Raw genomic sequence first — 15,177 nt, 5'->3', positions numbered from 1 at the left:
TACCCGGGTGACGTGGCAGAGTACCCAACAGATTCTGGGCCTGGTGAGGGGCGTAAGGAGGGCAGGGTGAGGCTGTACCTATAAGCAGAGAAAGATTTGAGAGCAAAATGTAATGGTTAATTTAATAACTGATTATTTCAAAAAAAAATCTGAATCAACCGGTCAATTTTACTTTTGAAGCCTTTTTGTGGTCACACTGGTCCAGAGAAGCAACATTATGTTACAGTAGAGGTTGACGTAGGAGACTGTTATCATGGTTAGCGTGGTGACCTGACACTCCCTGTCCTCTCCGGACCAGATCTGACCTCTCAGGTCATACATCACCTGGAAAAGGAAGCTGGTGCACAGCAAGAGGTCAGTGGTCACCATGTTAAGGGTCAGCATGATGGTTGGTGTCCGCCCCAACCTCCAGCAGTTACGCATGGTCAGGCCGTTGCCTAGGAAACCCAGGAGCGACAGAGCAGGTAGAGCCAGGGCTTGACGTGTGTGTAAAAGAGGTCAGGGTATAGCCAACACTGTCTGGAAGAGGAGAGAGAGAAGGTGAGGAGGAGGGTGAGGGGAGGAGGAGGAAGATGGGAGAGGATGGGGGAGAGAGAGGGGGAGCAATTGTGACCGATGTGAACACACTGTACAGTGAATGTGGTTACATGCACACAATCATGCGATTATTGTGGATAGTCAGATTAATAAAATAGTTAGATTAAAACGTTTACATGCTTTGCAAGAAGAACGATTTCCATAATAATCCTGTTTACATGGACACATCTGAAATCAGGCTACCTGATGATACTCTGAAAATGTAGAAAATCTATGTGTATAGCCTTTAAAGTATGTAGGGCAGCAACCCCCCTTTGATGCACCTGAACTAACCTCGCATTCTGGATGATAGCGGTGTGAACAGGCCGTGGCTCGGGGGATGCCATTACATTTAGTAATGACAGAATGCATTTTAAAGTTCCGCCACAGTACCACTTTTGTATGACTTACTAAAATGATTTGGTCGATATTGTTGTGCATTGATAAGTAATATAATAAAAGCATATTTCACACCGTAGCCTGGGGAATGTGCAAGATAACCTTTCTTTCATTTTGATTTCAGCACAAATTAAAATGTGGCACTCAGTCCACCCCATTGCTTCAATGAAGAGTTTGGCGTTGGACTAGACAGTTACACGCCTGCTAGAGTTAGTGGCAGTTGGATGAGCAATATCCACTGTCATAGTACGGATGAAGCCTGTGCTGGATTGTGAAGCTAACTGAAGCTAACCCTGAATAGATCTAGCTTGGTTTGTAGGATACCCCTCAGGTTTACACCTGCGTACAGTATCTCAGCCCAAATACCCATAGGAACCACGTTTACACCTGCGTACAGTATCTCAGCCCAAATACCCATAGGAACCAGGTTTACACCTGCGTACAGTATCTCAGCCCAAATACCCATAGGAACCAGGGTTACACCTGCGTACAGTATCTCAGCCCAAATACCCATAGGAACCAGGTTTACACCTGCGTACAGTATCTCAGCCCAAATACCCATAGGAACCAGGTTTACACCTGTGGCTATGTCTCAATACTCTGATAAACCAGGTCTACACTTCTGACTATTCAGCAAAACACACATTAACCAGGTCTACACTTCTGACTATTCAGCAAAACACACATTAACCAGGTCTACCATTGTGCAAGAGACACTAAACAATCAACAACCCACAGGGCAGACATCCCAATTATTCGCAAAAGGAAGCGACGGAGAGGACGAAGAGGGGGATGCCTCGTCCGGACCCGCAGAAGACAACTAGGAAAGCTGCCGTTACCGTCAATATTACTCGCCAACAATAAACTAGAGGAGATAAGATCACGAATATCCTACCAACGGGACATAAAAAACTGTAATATCCTATGTTTCACTGAATTGTGGCTGAATAACGACATGGATATTCACTCTGCACCGGCAGGATAGAACAGCACATGACGAGGGGGGGGGCGGTCTGAGCATATTTGTACACAACAGCTGGTGCACGAAATCTAAGGAAGTCTCTAGATTTTGCTCGCCTGAAGTTGAGTATATTGTGATAAACTGCAGGCCACACTACTTGCCTAGAGAGTTTACAGCTATACTTCTCGTGGCTGTTTATTTACCACCACAGACAGATGCTGGCACTAAGACCGCACTCAGTCAGCTGTATAAGGAAATAAGCAAACTGGAAACCACTCACCCAGAGGCGGCGCTCCTAGTGGCCTGAGACTTTAATGCAGGGAAACTTAAATCAGTTCTATCAACATGTTAAATGTGAAACCAGAGGGGAAAAAAACTTCTAGATCACCTGTACTCCACACACAGAGACGTGTACAAAGCTTTCCCTCGCCCTCCATTTGGTAAAAACTCTATCCTCCTGATTCTTGCTTACAAGCATAAATTAAAGCAGGAAGCACCAGTGACTCGGTCTTTAAAAAAAGTGGTCAGATGAAGCAGATGCTAAACTACAGGACTGCTTTGTTATCACAGACTGGAACATGTTCCGTGATTCTTCTGTTGACATTGAGGAATACACCACATCAGTCACTGGCTTTATCAATAAGTGCATTGAGGACGTCGTCCCCACAGTGACTGTACGTCATACCCCAACCAGAAGCCATGGATTACAGGCAAAATTCGCACTGAGCTAAAGGGTAAAGCTGTCGCTTTCAAGGTGCGGGACTCTAACCTGGAAGCTTACAAGAAATCCCGCTATGCCCTGCGACGAACCATCAAACAGGCAAAGCTTCAATACAGGGCTAAGATTGAATCATACTATACCGGCTCCGATGCTCGTTGGATGTGGCAGGGCTTGCAAACTATTACAGACTACAAAGGGAAGCACAGCCGCGAGCTGCCCAGTGACACGAGCCTACCAGACGAGCTAAATCACTTCTATGCTCGCTTCGAGGCAAGCAACACTGAGGCATGCATGAGAGCATCAGCTGTTCCGGATGACTGTGTGATCACACTCTCCATAGCCGACGTGAGTAAGACCTTTAAACAGGTCAACATACACAAGGCTGCGGGTCCAGATGGAATACCAGGACGTGTGCTCCGGGCATGTGCTGACCAACTGGTAGGTGTCTTCACTAACATTTTCGACATGTCCCTGATTGAGTCTGTAATACCAACATGCTTCAAGCAGACCACCATAGTCCCTGTGCCCAAGAACACTACAGACCCGTAGCCATCACATCTGTAGCCATGAAGTGCTTTGAAAGGCTGGCAATGGCTCACATCAACACCATTATCCCGGAAACCCTAGACCCACTCCAATTTGCATACCGCCCAAACCGATCCACAGATGATGCAATCTCTATTGCATTCCACACTGCCCTTTCCCACCTGGACAAAAGGAAAACCTTTGTGAGAATGCTGTTCATTGACTACAGCTCAGCGTTCAACACCATAGTGCCCTCAAAGCTCATCACTAAGCTAAGGATCCTGGGACTAAACACCTCCCTCTGCAACTGGATCCTGGACTTCCTGACAGGCCGCCCCCAGTTGGTGAGGGTAGGTAGCAACACATCTGCCACGCTGATCCTCAACACTGGAGCTCCCCAGGGGTGCGTGCTCAGTCCCCTCCTGTACTCCCTGTTTACCCACGACTGCATGGCCAGGCACAACTCCAACACCATCATTAAGTTTGCTGACGACAGAACAGTGGTAGGCCTGATCACCGACAACGACGAGACAGCCTATAGGGAGGAGGTCAGAGACCTGGCCGGGTGGTGCCAGAATAACAACCTATCCCTCAATGTAACCAAGACTAAGGAGATGATTGTGAACTACAGGAAAAGGAGCACCGAGTATGTCCCCATTCTCATCGACGAGGCTGTAGTGGAGCAGGTTGAGAGCTTCAAATTCCTTGGTGACCACATCAACAACAAACTAGATTGGTCCAAACACACCAAGACAGTCGTGAAGCGGGCACGACAAAGCCTATTCCCCCTCAGGAAACTAAAAAGATTTGGCATGGGTCCTGAGATCCTCAAAAGGTTATATAGCTGCAACATCGAGAGCATCCTGACCGGTTGCATCACTGCCTGGTACGGCAATTGCCCGGCCTCTGACCGCAAGGCACTTCAGAGGGTAGTGCGTACAGCCCAGTACATCAATGGGGCAAAGCTGCCTGCCATCCAGGACCTCCACACCAGGCGGTGTCAGAGGAAGACCCTAAAAATTGTCAAAGACCCCAGCCACCCCAGCCATAGACTGTTCTCTCTACTACTGCATGGCAAGTGGTACCGGAGTGCCAAGTCTAGGACAAAAAGGCTTCTCAACAGTTTTTACCCCCAAGCCATAAGCCTCCTGAACAGGTAACCAATGCCTCTTTGCTGCTACTCTCTGTTTAGCTTATATGCATAGTCACTTTAACTATACATTCATGTACATACAACCTCAATTGGCCCGACCAACCAGTGCTCCCGCACATTGGCTAACCGGGCTATCTGCATTGTGTCCCGTCACCCACCAACCCCTCTTCTTACGCTTCTGCTACTCTCTATTCATCATATATGCACAGTCACTTTAACGATACCTACATGTACATACTACCTCAATAAGCCTGACTAACAGGTGTCTGTCTGTATATAGCCTTGCTACTCTTTTTTCAAATGTCTTTCTGTTGTTTTATTTCTCTACTTACACACACACACACACATACACACACACACACACACACACACATACAGACACACACACACACACACACACACACACATACACACACACATACACACACACACACACATACACACACACACACACACACACACATACAGACACACACACACACACATACAGACACACACACACACACACACACACACACACACACACACACACACACACACACACACACACACACACACACACACACACACCTTTTCTTTGTCTTTGGCACCATTGGTTAGAGCCTGTAAGTCAGCATTTCACTGTAATATTTACACCTGTTGTATTCGGCGCACGTGACAAATAAACTTTGATTTGATTTGAATTTATTTGTAACCCCTTTTTCATGGTATCCAATCAGTAGTTACAGCCTTGTCTCATCACTGCAACTCCCGTGCATCCTCTGAAACACAACCCAACCAAGCCACACTGCCCACTTAACCCAGAAACCAGCTGCACCAATGTGTCGGAGGAAACACTGTACACCTAGCAACCATGTCAGCGTGCACTACACCCGGCCCACCACATGAGTCGCTAGTGCATGATGGAACAAGAACATCCCTGCCTGACAAATCCTCCCCTAACCCGGACGACGCTGGCCCAATTGTGCTCCGCCCATGGGTCTCCCGGTCGCAGCAGAGCCTGGACTCAAACCCAGAATCTCTAGTGGCACAGCTAGCACTGCGATGCAGTGCCTTAGACCGCTGCGCCACTCAGGAGTCCAGATCCAGCTTTGACTAGCCTCTGACATGAACACTTCCTTTTAACTTTGTCTAGCTCACTGGCTGTGTATCTCTCACTTCATCTAAATATTGTACCTCCCTCGCTCTCACCTCACAAAGACTTGATCTATCTCTCTCTTTCTCACTGTCACACATCCTGTGTTACTGTGGGCAAAAAATGTTGCTGCATATTACAGGAATTTACATTAAGGGTTGCCCTTTGCCAGGGCAAGTTAACTGAGCAGTGGCGCATGTTGAGCCTGCTCTGCTGAGGTTGCCTCATTGGACAATTATGTTGTTGTGGTATGTGTGAAACTGTAAAGAATTCCAGTATTCTAAAACTGGTCTTTCTGTTTCCTCCCCATTGTTTAAGTGAAAGACAGACACTTTATGTCAATTCTGTCAGTCGGGCAAGTTGAGCCTGCTCTGAGAATTTTGTTAACTGATAACAACCAAAATACAAAGAGTACTGATCCAATACTGCTCTTTCTGATTCCTCCCCTATGTGTAGGTGAAAGGCAGCCAGTAGGCCTATAAATCCAAATGCGCAATTTGGTCCATTCGGACGAAACGTTCAAAATGTTATATTACAGGTCGAAGAAACTTGTCAAACTAAGTATAGAATCAATCTGTAGGATGTTTTTATCATAAAAGTTAAAATAATGTTCCAACCGGAGAATTCCATTTTCCTGTTGAAAAGCAATGGAACAACAGCTACCTCTCAAGTGAAAGCGCGTGACTGAGAACGAGGCTGTAGGCAGACCATTGACTCAAAGAGCTCCCATCCGGCTCCACATCACAGTAATCAAATCAAATCAAATCAAATTTTATTTGTCACATACACATGGTTAGCAGATGTTAATGCGAGTGTAGCGAAATGCTTGTGCTTCTAGTTCCGACAATGCAGTAATAACAAGTAATCTTGTAGAATCCCAGTAGAATCCCCATTCAAGTTTCTAAAGACGGCTTCCAGTGGAAGCCTTAGGAAGTGCAACATAACCAATATCCCACTATTCAATAAGGGGTGAGTTCAAATACTACAAACCTCAGATTTCCCACTTCCTGTTTGGATTTTTTCTCAGGTTTTTGCCTGCCATATGAGTTCTGTTATACTCACAGACATCATTCAAACAGTTTTAGAAACTTCAGAGTGTTTTCTATCCAATACTAATAATAATATGCATATATTAGCATCTGGGAAGGAGGCAGTTCACTCTGGGCACGCTATTCATCCAAAAGTGAAAATGCTGCCCCCTATTCCAAATAAGTTTTAAGGGTTGGCTCTCTCATAGGCACCAATGCGGTAGTAGCTTGGTCTGGTCTACTTAGTTCATTGACTGTATATGACTTGTTGTACTACTTGCTGTGGTCAACTATTCTCATTCTCTGATGTAACAAGTCTTTCTTTATTGTAAATGCATTTACTGTAAAAAAAATAAAAAATAAAATGAAGTATTTATGACAAATCGATGCTTTGGTTTTCACTGTGGACCAATGTTGCAGTATTTACTATACACCAATAGTATGAACATTTATGTTAATATAGTTTCCCAACCTTTTAATGTCTAAAAACAATTCTGTCACTTAAAGGCAGGGCTGGACAGTTATTTTACTCCTCGGATTACTGATGAAACTAACAGTTGGCTGCTCCCCGAGGCTCCTCCCACTATCCACACTGGCCTCCAGGTCCCTCAGTTGGAACACGTTATTGATCAATCGGAGGGTCTCTTTCCTCACAGATGCCGATAACAGGAAGTACATCACAGGGTCTAGGCAACTGTTGAGGGTGGAGAGTAGCAACACCACTTCATTGGCTTTGTCGAAATTGCCCCTTCAGAAGCAGGAAGTGTCGCTGATCTGGGAGATGACGTAGAACACCGGGACCATGTGATAAGGGACGAAGCAGACGGTAAACAGGAAGAGGACGAAGAACGACTTCCTTGCTGTGCAGGTGTAGCGGGGTGCCTTGGGGAAGTCCGGTTTCTCTCTCGACATCCTCAGCAGCCTGAGGCCGATTTTCCCATAAGACACCACAAGGCAGACAAACACGAGCCAGAACGTGGCAACCAGGAAAAGGTTAAAGTAGGCCTTCCCCTTCGCACGCTGGAAACACCTGGGGGATTCGTATAAAATAATTATTTGTGTAATTGTTCAAAATCTGGAACCTACTGAAATAAAGAATATCAACAAAGTTCACCTTGAAAAATAAGGATTATATTTTTTAAACATGAAAAATTAAACCCACTTGTCAGACTCCTCGTTGCCCTCTGAGATGAGGATCATGGGTATGACTGAGGCAAGGGCCAGGACCCAGATTGTCCCACAGATGGCGGAGCTCCATCTGGTGGCCTTGAGGTGGTACTGGCCCCTGGCGTCACGCTGGATCTTCAGATAGCGATCCACACTGATTAACCCTAAAAAGGTGATACTGATGTACATGTTCATATAGAAGAGGTTCCCCACTACCTTACAGAGGTTGGGGCCCAGGTCCCAGCGGTTTGCTTTACTGTGGTAGAGCACTCTGAATGGAAGACAAATTACCAGTAGCAGGTCGGCTAAAGCTACGTTGATGAGGAACACTCTGACAGTTATTTTTGGAGCCAGGATGTTGCCGGTCAGGCCCAAGACGAAGAGGACTGAGTAAAGGACAGCTAGAGGGATCCGGAGGGAGATGTCGTCAAGGTGACCGTACTCCCTGGGGTCAGGGATCATGGGCAAGAGGGTCGTGAAGGTTTTCTCCGTGGTGACGATTGGGTGGGAGGAGTTGGAAAAGGGAAAGGCAGTGACGAATGGCGGGGAAGATGTTCATCATGATGTCGGTTTCACTCTTCAGTTCTCAGTCCTGCCGGACAAAGTGAAGAAAATACAGTTTCAGCCAGAAACATTGTCTACCTCCTTAAATCAAACAAAAGTCAGCCTGACTGGGTTTTTTGGCGAGTGGGAAGCAGTTGTGTTTTGTTGTAACTCAATTCAGGATTAAGTGAATGTGTTTCTTGGTTCTTCCAGATAGTTCTCTTGGGAAAGTTCTTCGCTCTCATTAGTGCTGGTCTGTTTTGATGGCAGGAGGCCAAACTGGACGATTTAGGTCCAGATCAGCAGCTAATCCACTAATCATTCATTATACATCACTCGGGCACTGAGCACATACTGCCCAGCTGACTGACCACTACTGACTACACTACCGGGCCTATAGGGAAACAAGAGGGGAAGAACAGATTTTTACTTGAATTCTCAAGTGGCTAATTGAGGTAAAACAGTAATTCTGCTCATAGATTATGCATGTATCTACTACACATTGACACATCCTGCCCCAAGCGGGAGGTTTAAAAAATACAGAGTATGTCTTTAATTCAACAACACATTATCACCTTGCAAAATACTTCAGAGACCCGCCAGTTAAACCTTGAAATGGTTGGAAAATATTGTGGTTGGTATTTTGTAGCAGTGTAGTTCCATTACTTTGGGCTCTATCCAGTAAAAGGAAAGAGCTTGCTCTTTGCTCTGTGAGAATGTCATTTGGAATTGACGTAATCAAAGAAACAATGGGTTTGGTTTGAAATAAGAATGGCAACACAATAATTCACAACACAATCTCTCACAGTGTAACGATGGTCGTTGGTGGAATTAGACCAAGATGCAGCGTGGGGTAGGTTAATCATATTCTTTAATGATAACCAGAAAAAACAAGAAAGCGAGAACCAACAAAACGTGCAGCCTTGTAGGGCTCAACAGCAACAATACAAGGACATAACATAGGTGGGGAAAAAAGGCTACCTAAGTATGGTTCTCAATCAGAGACAACGATAGACAGCTGCCTCTGATTGGGAACCACACTCGGCCAAACGCAAAGAAATACAAAACATAGAATGCCCACCCAATTCACACCCTGACCAAACCAAATAGAGACATAAAAAGGCTCTCTAAGGTCAGGGCGTGACACACAGCACATAAAGAAGGAGATTTTGCCTTACCCTTTAAATCTGGCAACATCTTTTCATTCAATACACACAGTACTCACCGAGTGAATTGTGTCCATTTGACATGTGATTTCTCTTCTCTCTTTGTGAATGTGCTTTTGTGGCAAAATATCTCTTTCTCTCTCTCTCAGAGATTAATAGTTCCACTTTCTTTTCTTAATCCAGTATGTCTTTTATTTTCTTAATCCAGTATGTCTTTTATTTTCTTAATCCAGTATGTCTTTTATTTCTTAATCCAGTATGTCTTTTATTTTTTAATCCAGTATGTCTTTTATTTCTTAATCCAGTATGTCTTTTATTTCTTAATCCAGTATGTCTTTTATTTCTTAATCCAGTATGTCTTTTATTTCTTAATCCAGTATGTCTTTTATTTCTTAATCCAGTCTGTTTTCTATTTTCTTAATCCAGTCTGTTTTTATTTTCTTAATCCAGTCTGTTTTTATTTTCTTAATCCAGTCTGTTTTTTATTTTCTTAATCCAGTATGTCTTTTATTTCTTAATCCAGTCTGTTTTGCTCTAGCTCTTTCTCCCTCTTTCTTAGAAAAGTGGAGCTGTTCCAAATAGATGGCTGTAGTCGAAGGTTCCAGTTCTTTAGGTTCTCTTCTTTAGAACCCACAGTATCTGCTGTTCTTCCACTCTCTCTTTCCTCTCCTCTGCTTTGCAGCCTTCAGTTGTGCTCTAGTCTCGAAAGCTGTGAAACGTTAAAGTGCAGAATCTGATGAGGGCTCAGCCCACTGCTGATTACACATGCTAGAGCAACCACCAACAGCACAGACCGCCAATATACACTAATTATACAGCATACCTGAAGTATGCATATTAGTTATATATAACCGCGATTGCAGATATTTTTTGTGCTGTGTCCCACCTACAGCCTTTCTAATGTCATTGAGACCTTCTATGTTATCGAAACAATGTTTTAGTAGCCACTATGGTTCAAGCATCAGCCCAGTTTTAATCTACCAGCCAGAACTAGCCGTAACCTAACCCTTGGTCCAACCCACCATTTTGAGAAAAACAAAAAAATGGAATACTAAATAGAGACAAAAGTAACTTGAGTTTGTGTTGCGATCGTTGTCCTTGTATGAGAATATTGAAACGTATGTGTGGGTTCTTCATTGGAGCGAGTCTTCAAACAGCTGGTAGTGAAAGCAGCACTGTCTTCGATGTATAGGTTTCTTTAATGATGTTTTAATGGCTGTAGCGGTCTAGGGCTAATGGCTAGGGCTGTGGCGGTCTAGGGCTAATGGCTAGGGCTGTGGCGGTCTAGGGCTAATGGCTAGGGCTGTGGCGGTCTAGGGCTAATGGCTAGGGCTGTGGCGGTCTAGGGCTAATGGCTAGGGCTGTGGCGGTCTTGGGCTAATGGCTAGGGCTGTAGCGGTCTAGGGCTAATGGCTAGGGCTGTGGCGGTCTAGGGCTAATGGCTAGGGCTGTGGCGGTCTAGGGCTAATGGCTAGGACTGTGGCGGTCTAGGGCTAATGGCTAGGACTGTGGCGGTCTAGGGCTAATGGCTAGGACTGTGGCGGTCTAGGGCTAATGGCTAGGGCTGTGGTGGTCTAGGGCTAATGGCTAGGGCTGTGGCAGTCTAGGGCTAATGGCTAGAGCTGTGGCAGTCTAGGGCTAATGGCTAGGGCTGTGGCGGTCTAGGGCTAATGGCTAGGGCCGTGGCGGTCTAGGGCTAATGGCTAGGGCCGTGGCGGTCTAGGGCTAATGGCTAGGGCTGTGGCGGTCTAGGGCTAATGGCTAGGACTGTGGCGGTCTAGGGCTAATGGCTAGGGTTGTGGCGGTCTAGGGCTAATGGCCAGGGCTGTGGCGGTCTAGGGCTAATGGCTAGGGCTGTGGTGGTCTAGGGCTAATGGCTAGGGCTGTGGCGGTCTAGGGCTAATGGCCAGGGCTGTGGCGGTCATGACATTTTGTCAGGCGGTGATTGTCATGCAAATAACTTCCGGACTTACACTAATTGACCGTTAATTAACATAAACACAGTTTGCATCTCCTAGCTTCCACACGTAGCATACAAGCCACTGATGTGGACCTTTAGAACATCTACATTTTAAAAAGTATAATAAATCCATGTAATATAGCCTACACAATTTTTATTTTTGACAGGTCTAAAGAACCATGATATGAAGAAAATGTCAGAGGAAGGCCCAAAAAATTGTCATAGACTCCAGTTACCCAAGTCATAGACTGTTCTCTCTGGTACCACACGGCAAGTGGTACCGGAGCACCAAGTATAGGACCAAAAGGCTCCTTAACAGCTTCTACCTCCAAGCCATAAGACTGCTGAACAATTAATCAAATGGCCACCCTGACTATTGAGACCCCCCCCCTATTTGTTTTTACACTGCTGCTACTCACTGTTTATCATCTATGCATAGTCACTTTACCCCTACCTACATGTACAAATTACTTAGACTAACCTGTACCCCCGCACATTGACTCAGTACCGGTACCCCCTGTATATAGCCTCGTTATTGTTATTTTATTGTGTTACTTTGTTATTCTTTTTTTACTTTAGTTTATTTGGTCAATATATTCTTAACTCTTTCTTGAACTGCACTGTTGGTTAAGGGCTTGTAAGTGAGCATTTCACTGTAAGGACGACACTTGTTGTGTTCGGCGCATGTGACAAATAATTAGTTTGATTTGATGTAGCCTATTTCTCAAGAACAGAATAACATATTCTGAGTTGTACTTATGTTAGGCCCTGATCGGGCTATGCCATATGGCTGTGGGCTACACTAGTTCATTTAGCAGACAAGATTTGCTTAGAACTCTGTGGCATTTATTTTTATTTTACAATATGATGAATACAACTGAACATAGCTGAGTAAAATAGAAAGGATATTTTCCCAAAATGTTTTCTGAGGGAATGCGCACATGCGGCTATTCTGTGTTGAGTGGTTAACAAAGAATCAGGTCCTCCTATATGCTTAGTTTAGAGTTATTTATGCAACTGTAGTTGCATATAAATGTTAGGTTATACAGTGCATTCATAAAGTATTGAGACCCCTTGACTTTTTCCACATTTTGTAACGTTACAGCCTTATTCTAAGATGGATTCCAAAAAAAATTCCTTTCAATCTACACAATACCCCATAATGACAATGCAAAAATTGTTTTTAGAAATGTATGCAAATGTTGTTGTTTTTTAATTTAAACAGAAATATCACATTTACATAAGTATGCATAAGTATGCAGATCCTTTAGTCAGTGCTTTTTTAAAGCACCTTTGGCAGCGATTACAGCCTTGAGTCTTCTTGGGTATGACGCTGCAAGCTTGGCACACCTGTATTTGGGGAATTTCTCCCATTATTCTCTGCAGATCCTCTTAAGCTCTGTCAGGGGAGCGTCACTGCATAGCTATTTTCAGGTCTCTCCAGAGATGTTCGATCGTGTTCAAGTCCGGCCTCTGGCTGGGCCACTCAAGGACATTCAGAATGTTGTCCTGAAGCCACTCCTGCGTTGTCTTGGCTGTGTGCTTAGAGTTCTTGTCCTGTTGGAAGGTGAACCTGTCGCCCCAGTCTGAGGTCCTGAGTGCTCTGGAGCAGGTTTTCATCAACGATCTCTCTGTACTTTGCTCCGTTCATCTTTCCCTTGATCCTAACTAGTCTCACAGTCCCTGCCGCTGAAAAACATCCCCACAGCATGATGCTGCAACCACCATTCTTCACCGTAGGGATGGTGCCTGGTTTCCTCCAGACGTGATGCTTGGCATTCAGGCCAAAGAGTTCAATCTTGGTTTCATCAGACTAAAGAATCTTGTTTCTCATGGTCTTAGAGTCCTTTACGTAACTTTTGGCAAACTCTAAGCAGGCTTTTATGTGCCTTTTTACTGAGGAGTGGCTTCCGTCTGGCCACTCTACCATAAAGGCCTGATTGGTGGAGTGCTGCAGAGATGGTCCTTCTGGAATGTTCTCCCATCTCCACAGAGGAACTCTGTCAGAGTGAACATCTGGTTCTTGGTCTCCCCCGATTGCTCAGTTTGGCCGGGCGGCCACCTCTAGGAGTCTTTGTGGTTCCAAACTTCTTCCATTTAAGAATGATGGAGGCCACTGTGTTCTTGGGGACCTTCAATGCTGCAGAATTTTTTTGGTACCCTTCCCCAGATCGGTGCCTCGACACAATCCTGTCTCTGAGCTCTACGGACAATTCCTTCGACCTCAGGGCTTGGTTTTTGCTCTGACATGCATTGTCAACTGTGGGACCTTATTGTGCGTAGATTGATGAGGATTTTCATTTTATCTAATCAATTTTAGAATAAGGCTGTAACCTAACAAAATGTGGAAAAGGGGAAGGGATCTGAATACTTTCCGAAAGCACTGTATATTATAGTAGCTACTGTATTCTATAAAATAATTTATACATGTTCTCTCTCTCTCTCTTCCCCCCCCCCCCACCCCACCCCCACCCCACCATCCAGCCCCATTGTGTCCTCCTGGCGTCTAAAGAGAACAGTGCTCCAGTGAAGCTGGGAGGGTTTGGCGTGGCCATCCAACTGGGAGAGTCAGGACTGGTGGCTGGAGGTAAGCAACGCAATGCATGCTGGAAATGTCTGGCTGTCAGGCTCTGTCCAAGATCCACACTAGCATACCACATGGAATGAAGAAGAATGTACTGGCGCCATGTCTTCTAAATGGTATGCTAGTGTGGATATTGTAAAAGAGGCTATATCGTGTTTACAGATGTAGGATCTTAGTTTGATTACCCTGATGGAAGATAACTTTTGTGCAATGCAGGAAATGTAAAACCTGTAGTGTATTTGAGGTTTAAAAAGGCTTATGTTTGTAATTTCCACCTTGAAATTTCAGACTTGATTTTCCCATACAAGCAATGTACCAACCCCTAGAAAAATGTCCATTAATTACAATCCACATAATAATTTACATTTCCTCTTGGTGCAGGACTATTTTCCTGCTGTTGCAAACTGGCTCAAGATCTCACACCTGTATGTTCCAATATCCACACTAGTATACCATTTAGAATGCATGGCCAGTTTTTATGCTAGTGAGTAACATAGCTTCTCACTTCTCGCTCTGCTTTCTCAAAAACAGAAATGCTACAACCTTTGTCAACGTAATCTGTACTTGCAAACTTGTACTTTTCATATTTTTTCTGCTGTTTGTACAAACATTTCAGACATAGGACAGAGAGTATCTGGGCCTTCATGGGTTCATTAATAATACAACCAAATAAATGGGAAATATTGGCACCATCTAATCGGACAAACTTTGGGGTGAACTATCTCTTCAATGTCTTTGCCACATGTACCAGCTGTATGAATTAATTGTTGAGTTAACATCACCTTTAAATGTGTGTTTTAACAGCAGCCAAGATAAACATACACACTGTGCTCCACGGTGCTATCCATTCACACTGACTCAGGAAGAACTAGAAATGTATCTTCAACCCTGTAATGCATTACTCATATCAATGACATATATAAGCTTTCTTCAGACAATGGTTTGACTAGGTGACCCAATAACCCAACTTCCTCTTACTAACCACGACTCTGTTGTTCGTCTGAACAGTTCCCTATGTGTTTTAACTTGAAAGTGAGAATTTTGAGCCAATAACTGAAAGGTCACTGGTTTGAATACCTGATGTGTCCTTGAGCAAAGCACGTACCTCCAGAGGCGTCCTATGGCTGACCCTGTAAAACGATACATTTCAAAATCAAATCGAATTGTATTTGTCACATGCACATGGTTAGCAGATGTTAATGCGAGTGTAGCGAAATGCTTGTGCTTCTAGTTCCGACCATGCGGTAATATCGAACAAG

General features: G+C 44.5%; 2 protein-coding genes across 19 annotated transcripts in view; one reads left to right on the top strand and one right to left on the bottom strand.

Moving 5' to 3' along the window:
* LOC110504742 (peripheral plasma membrane protein CASK) overlaps positions 1-15,177 on the top strand; it is a 245,582-nt gene that overhangs the window by 150,386 nt on the left and 80,019 nt on the right. For all 18 annotated transcript variants that reach the window (XM_090230389.1, XM_090230392.1, XM_090230388.1 and 15 more), the window contains one exon: positions 13,819-13,921. In XM_090230389.1, the coding sequence (XP_090086515.1) occupies positions 13,819-13,921 (103 nt within the window). The remainder of the gene's footprint in view (positions 1-13,818; positions 13,922-15,177) is intronic.
* LOC110520581 (putative G protein-coupled receptor 34) lies at positions 6,803-9,580 on the bottom strand. Its single transcript, XM_090230395.1, has one exon. The coding sequence runs from the start codon at positions 8,125-8,127 to the stop codon at positions 7,651-7,653; it is 477 nt and encodes a 158-aa protein (XP_090086521.1). The 5' UTR covers positions 8,128-9,580; the 3' UTR covers positions 6,803-7,650.

Source organism: Oncorhynchus mykiss, chromosome 3 (genome assembly GCF_057628025.1).
Source record: "Oncorhynchus mykiss isolate SJ-2025 chromosome 3, ASM5762802v1, whole genome shotgun sequence".
Classification (NCBI taxonomy): Eukaryota; Metazoa; Chordata; class Actinopteri; order Salmoniformes; family Salmonidae; genus Oncorhynchus; species Oncorhynchus mykiss.
The sequence above is the reverse complement of the archived record's forward strand: the minus strand, read 5'-3'. Positions and strand labels throughout refer to the sequence as shown.

What these genes read in the sequence shown, in the direction of transcription:
- LOC110520581 (XM_090230395.1), bottom strand. Translation starts at nt 8,127, where the DNA reads ATGATCCCTGACCCCAGGGAGTACGGTCACCTTGACGACATCTCCCTC.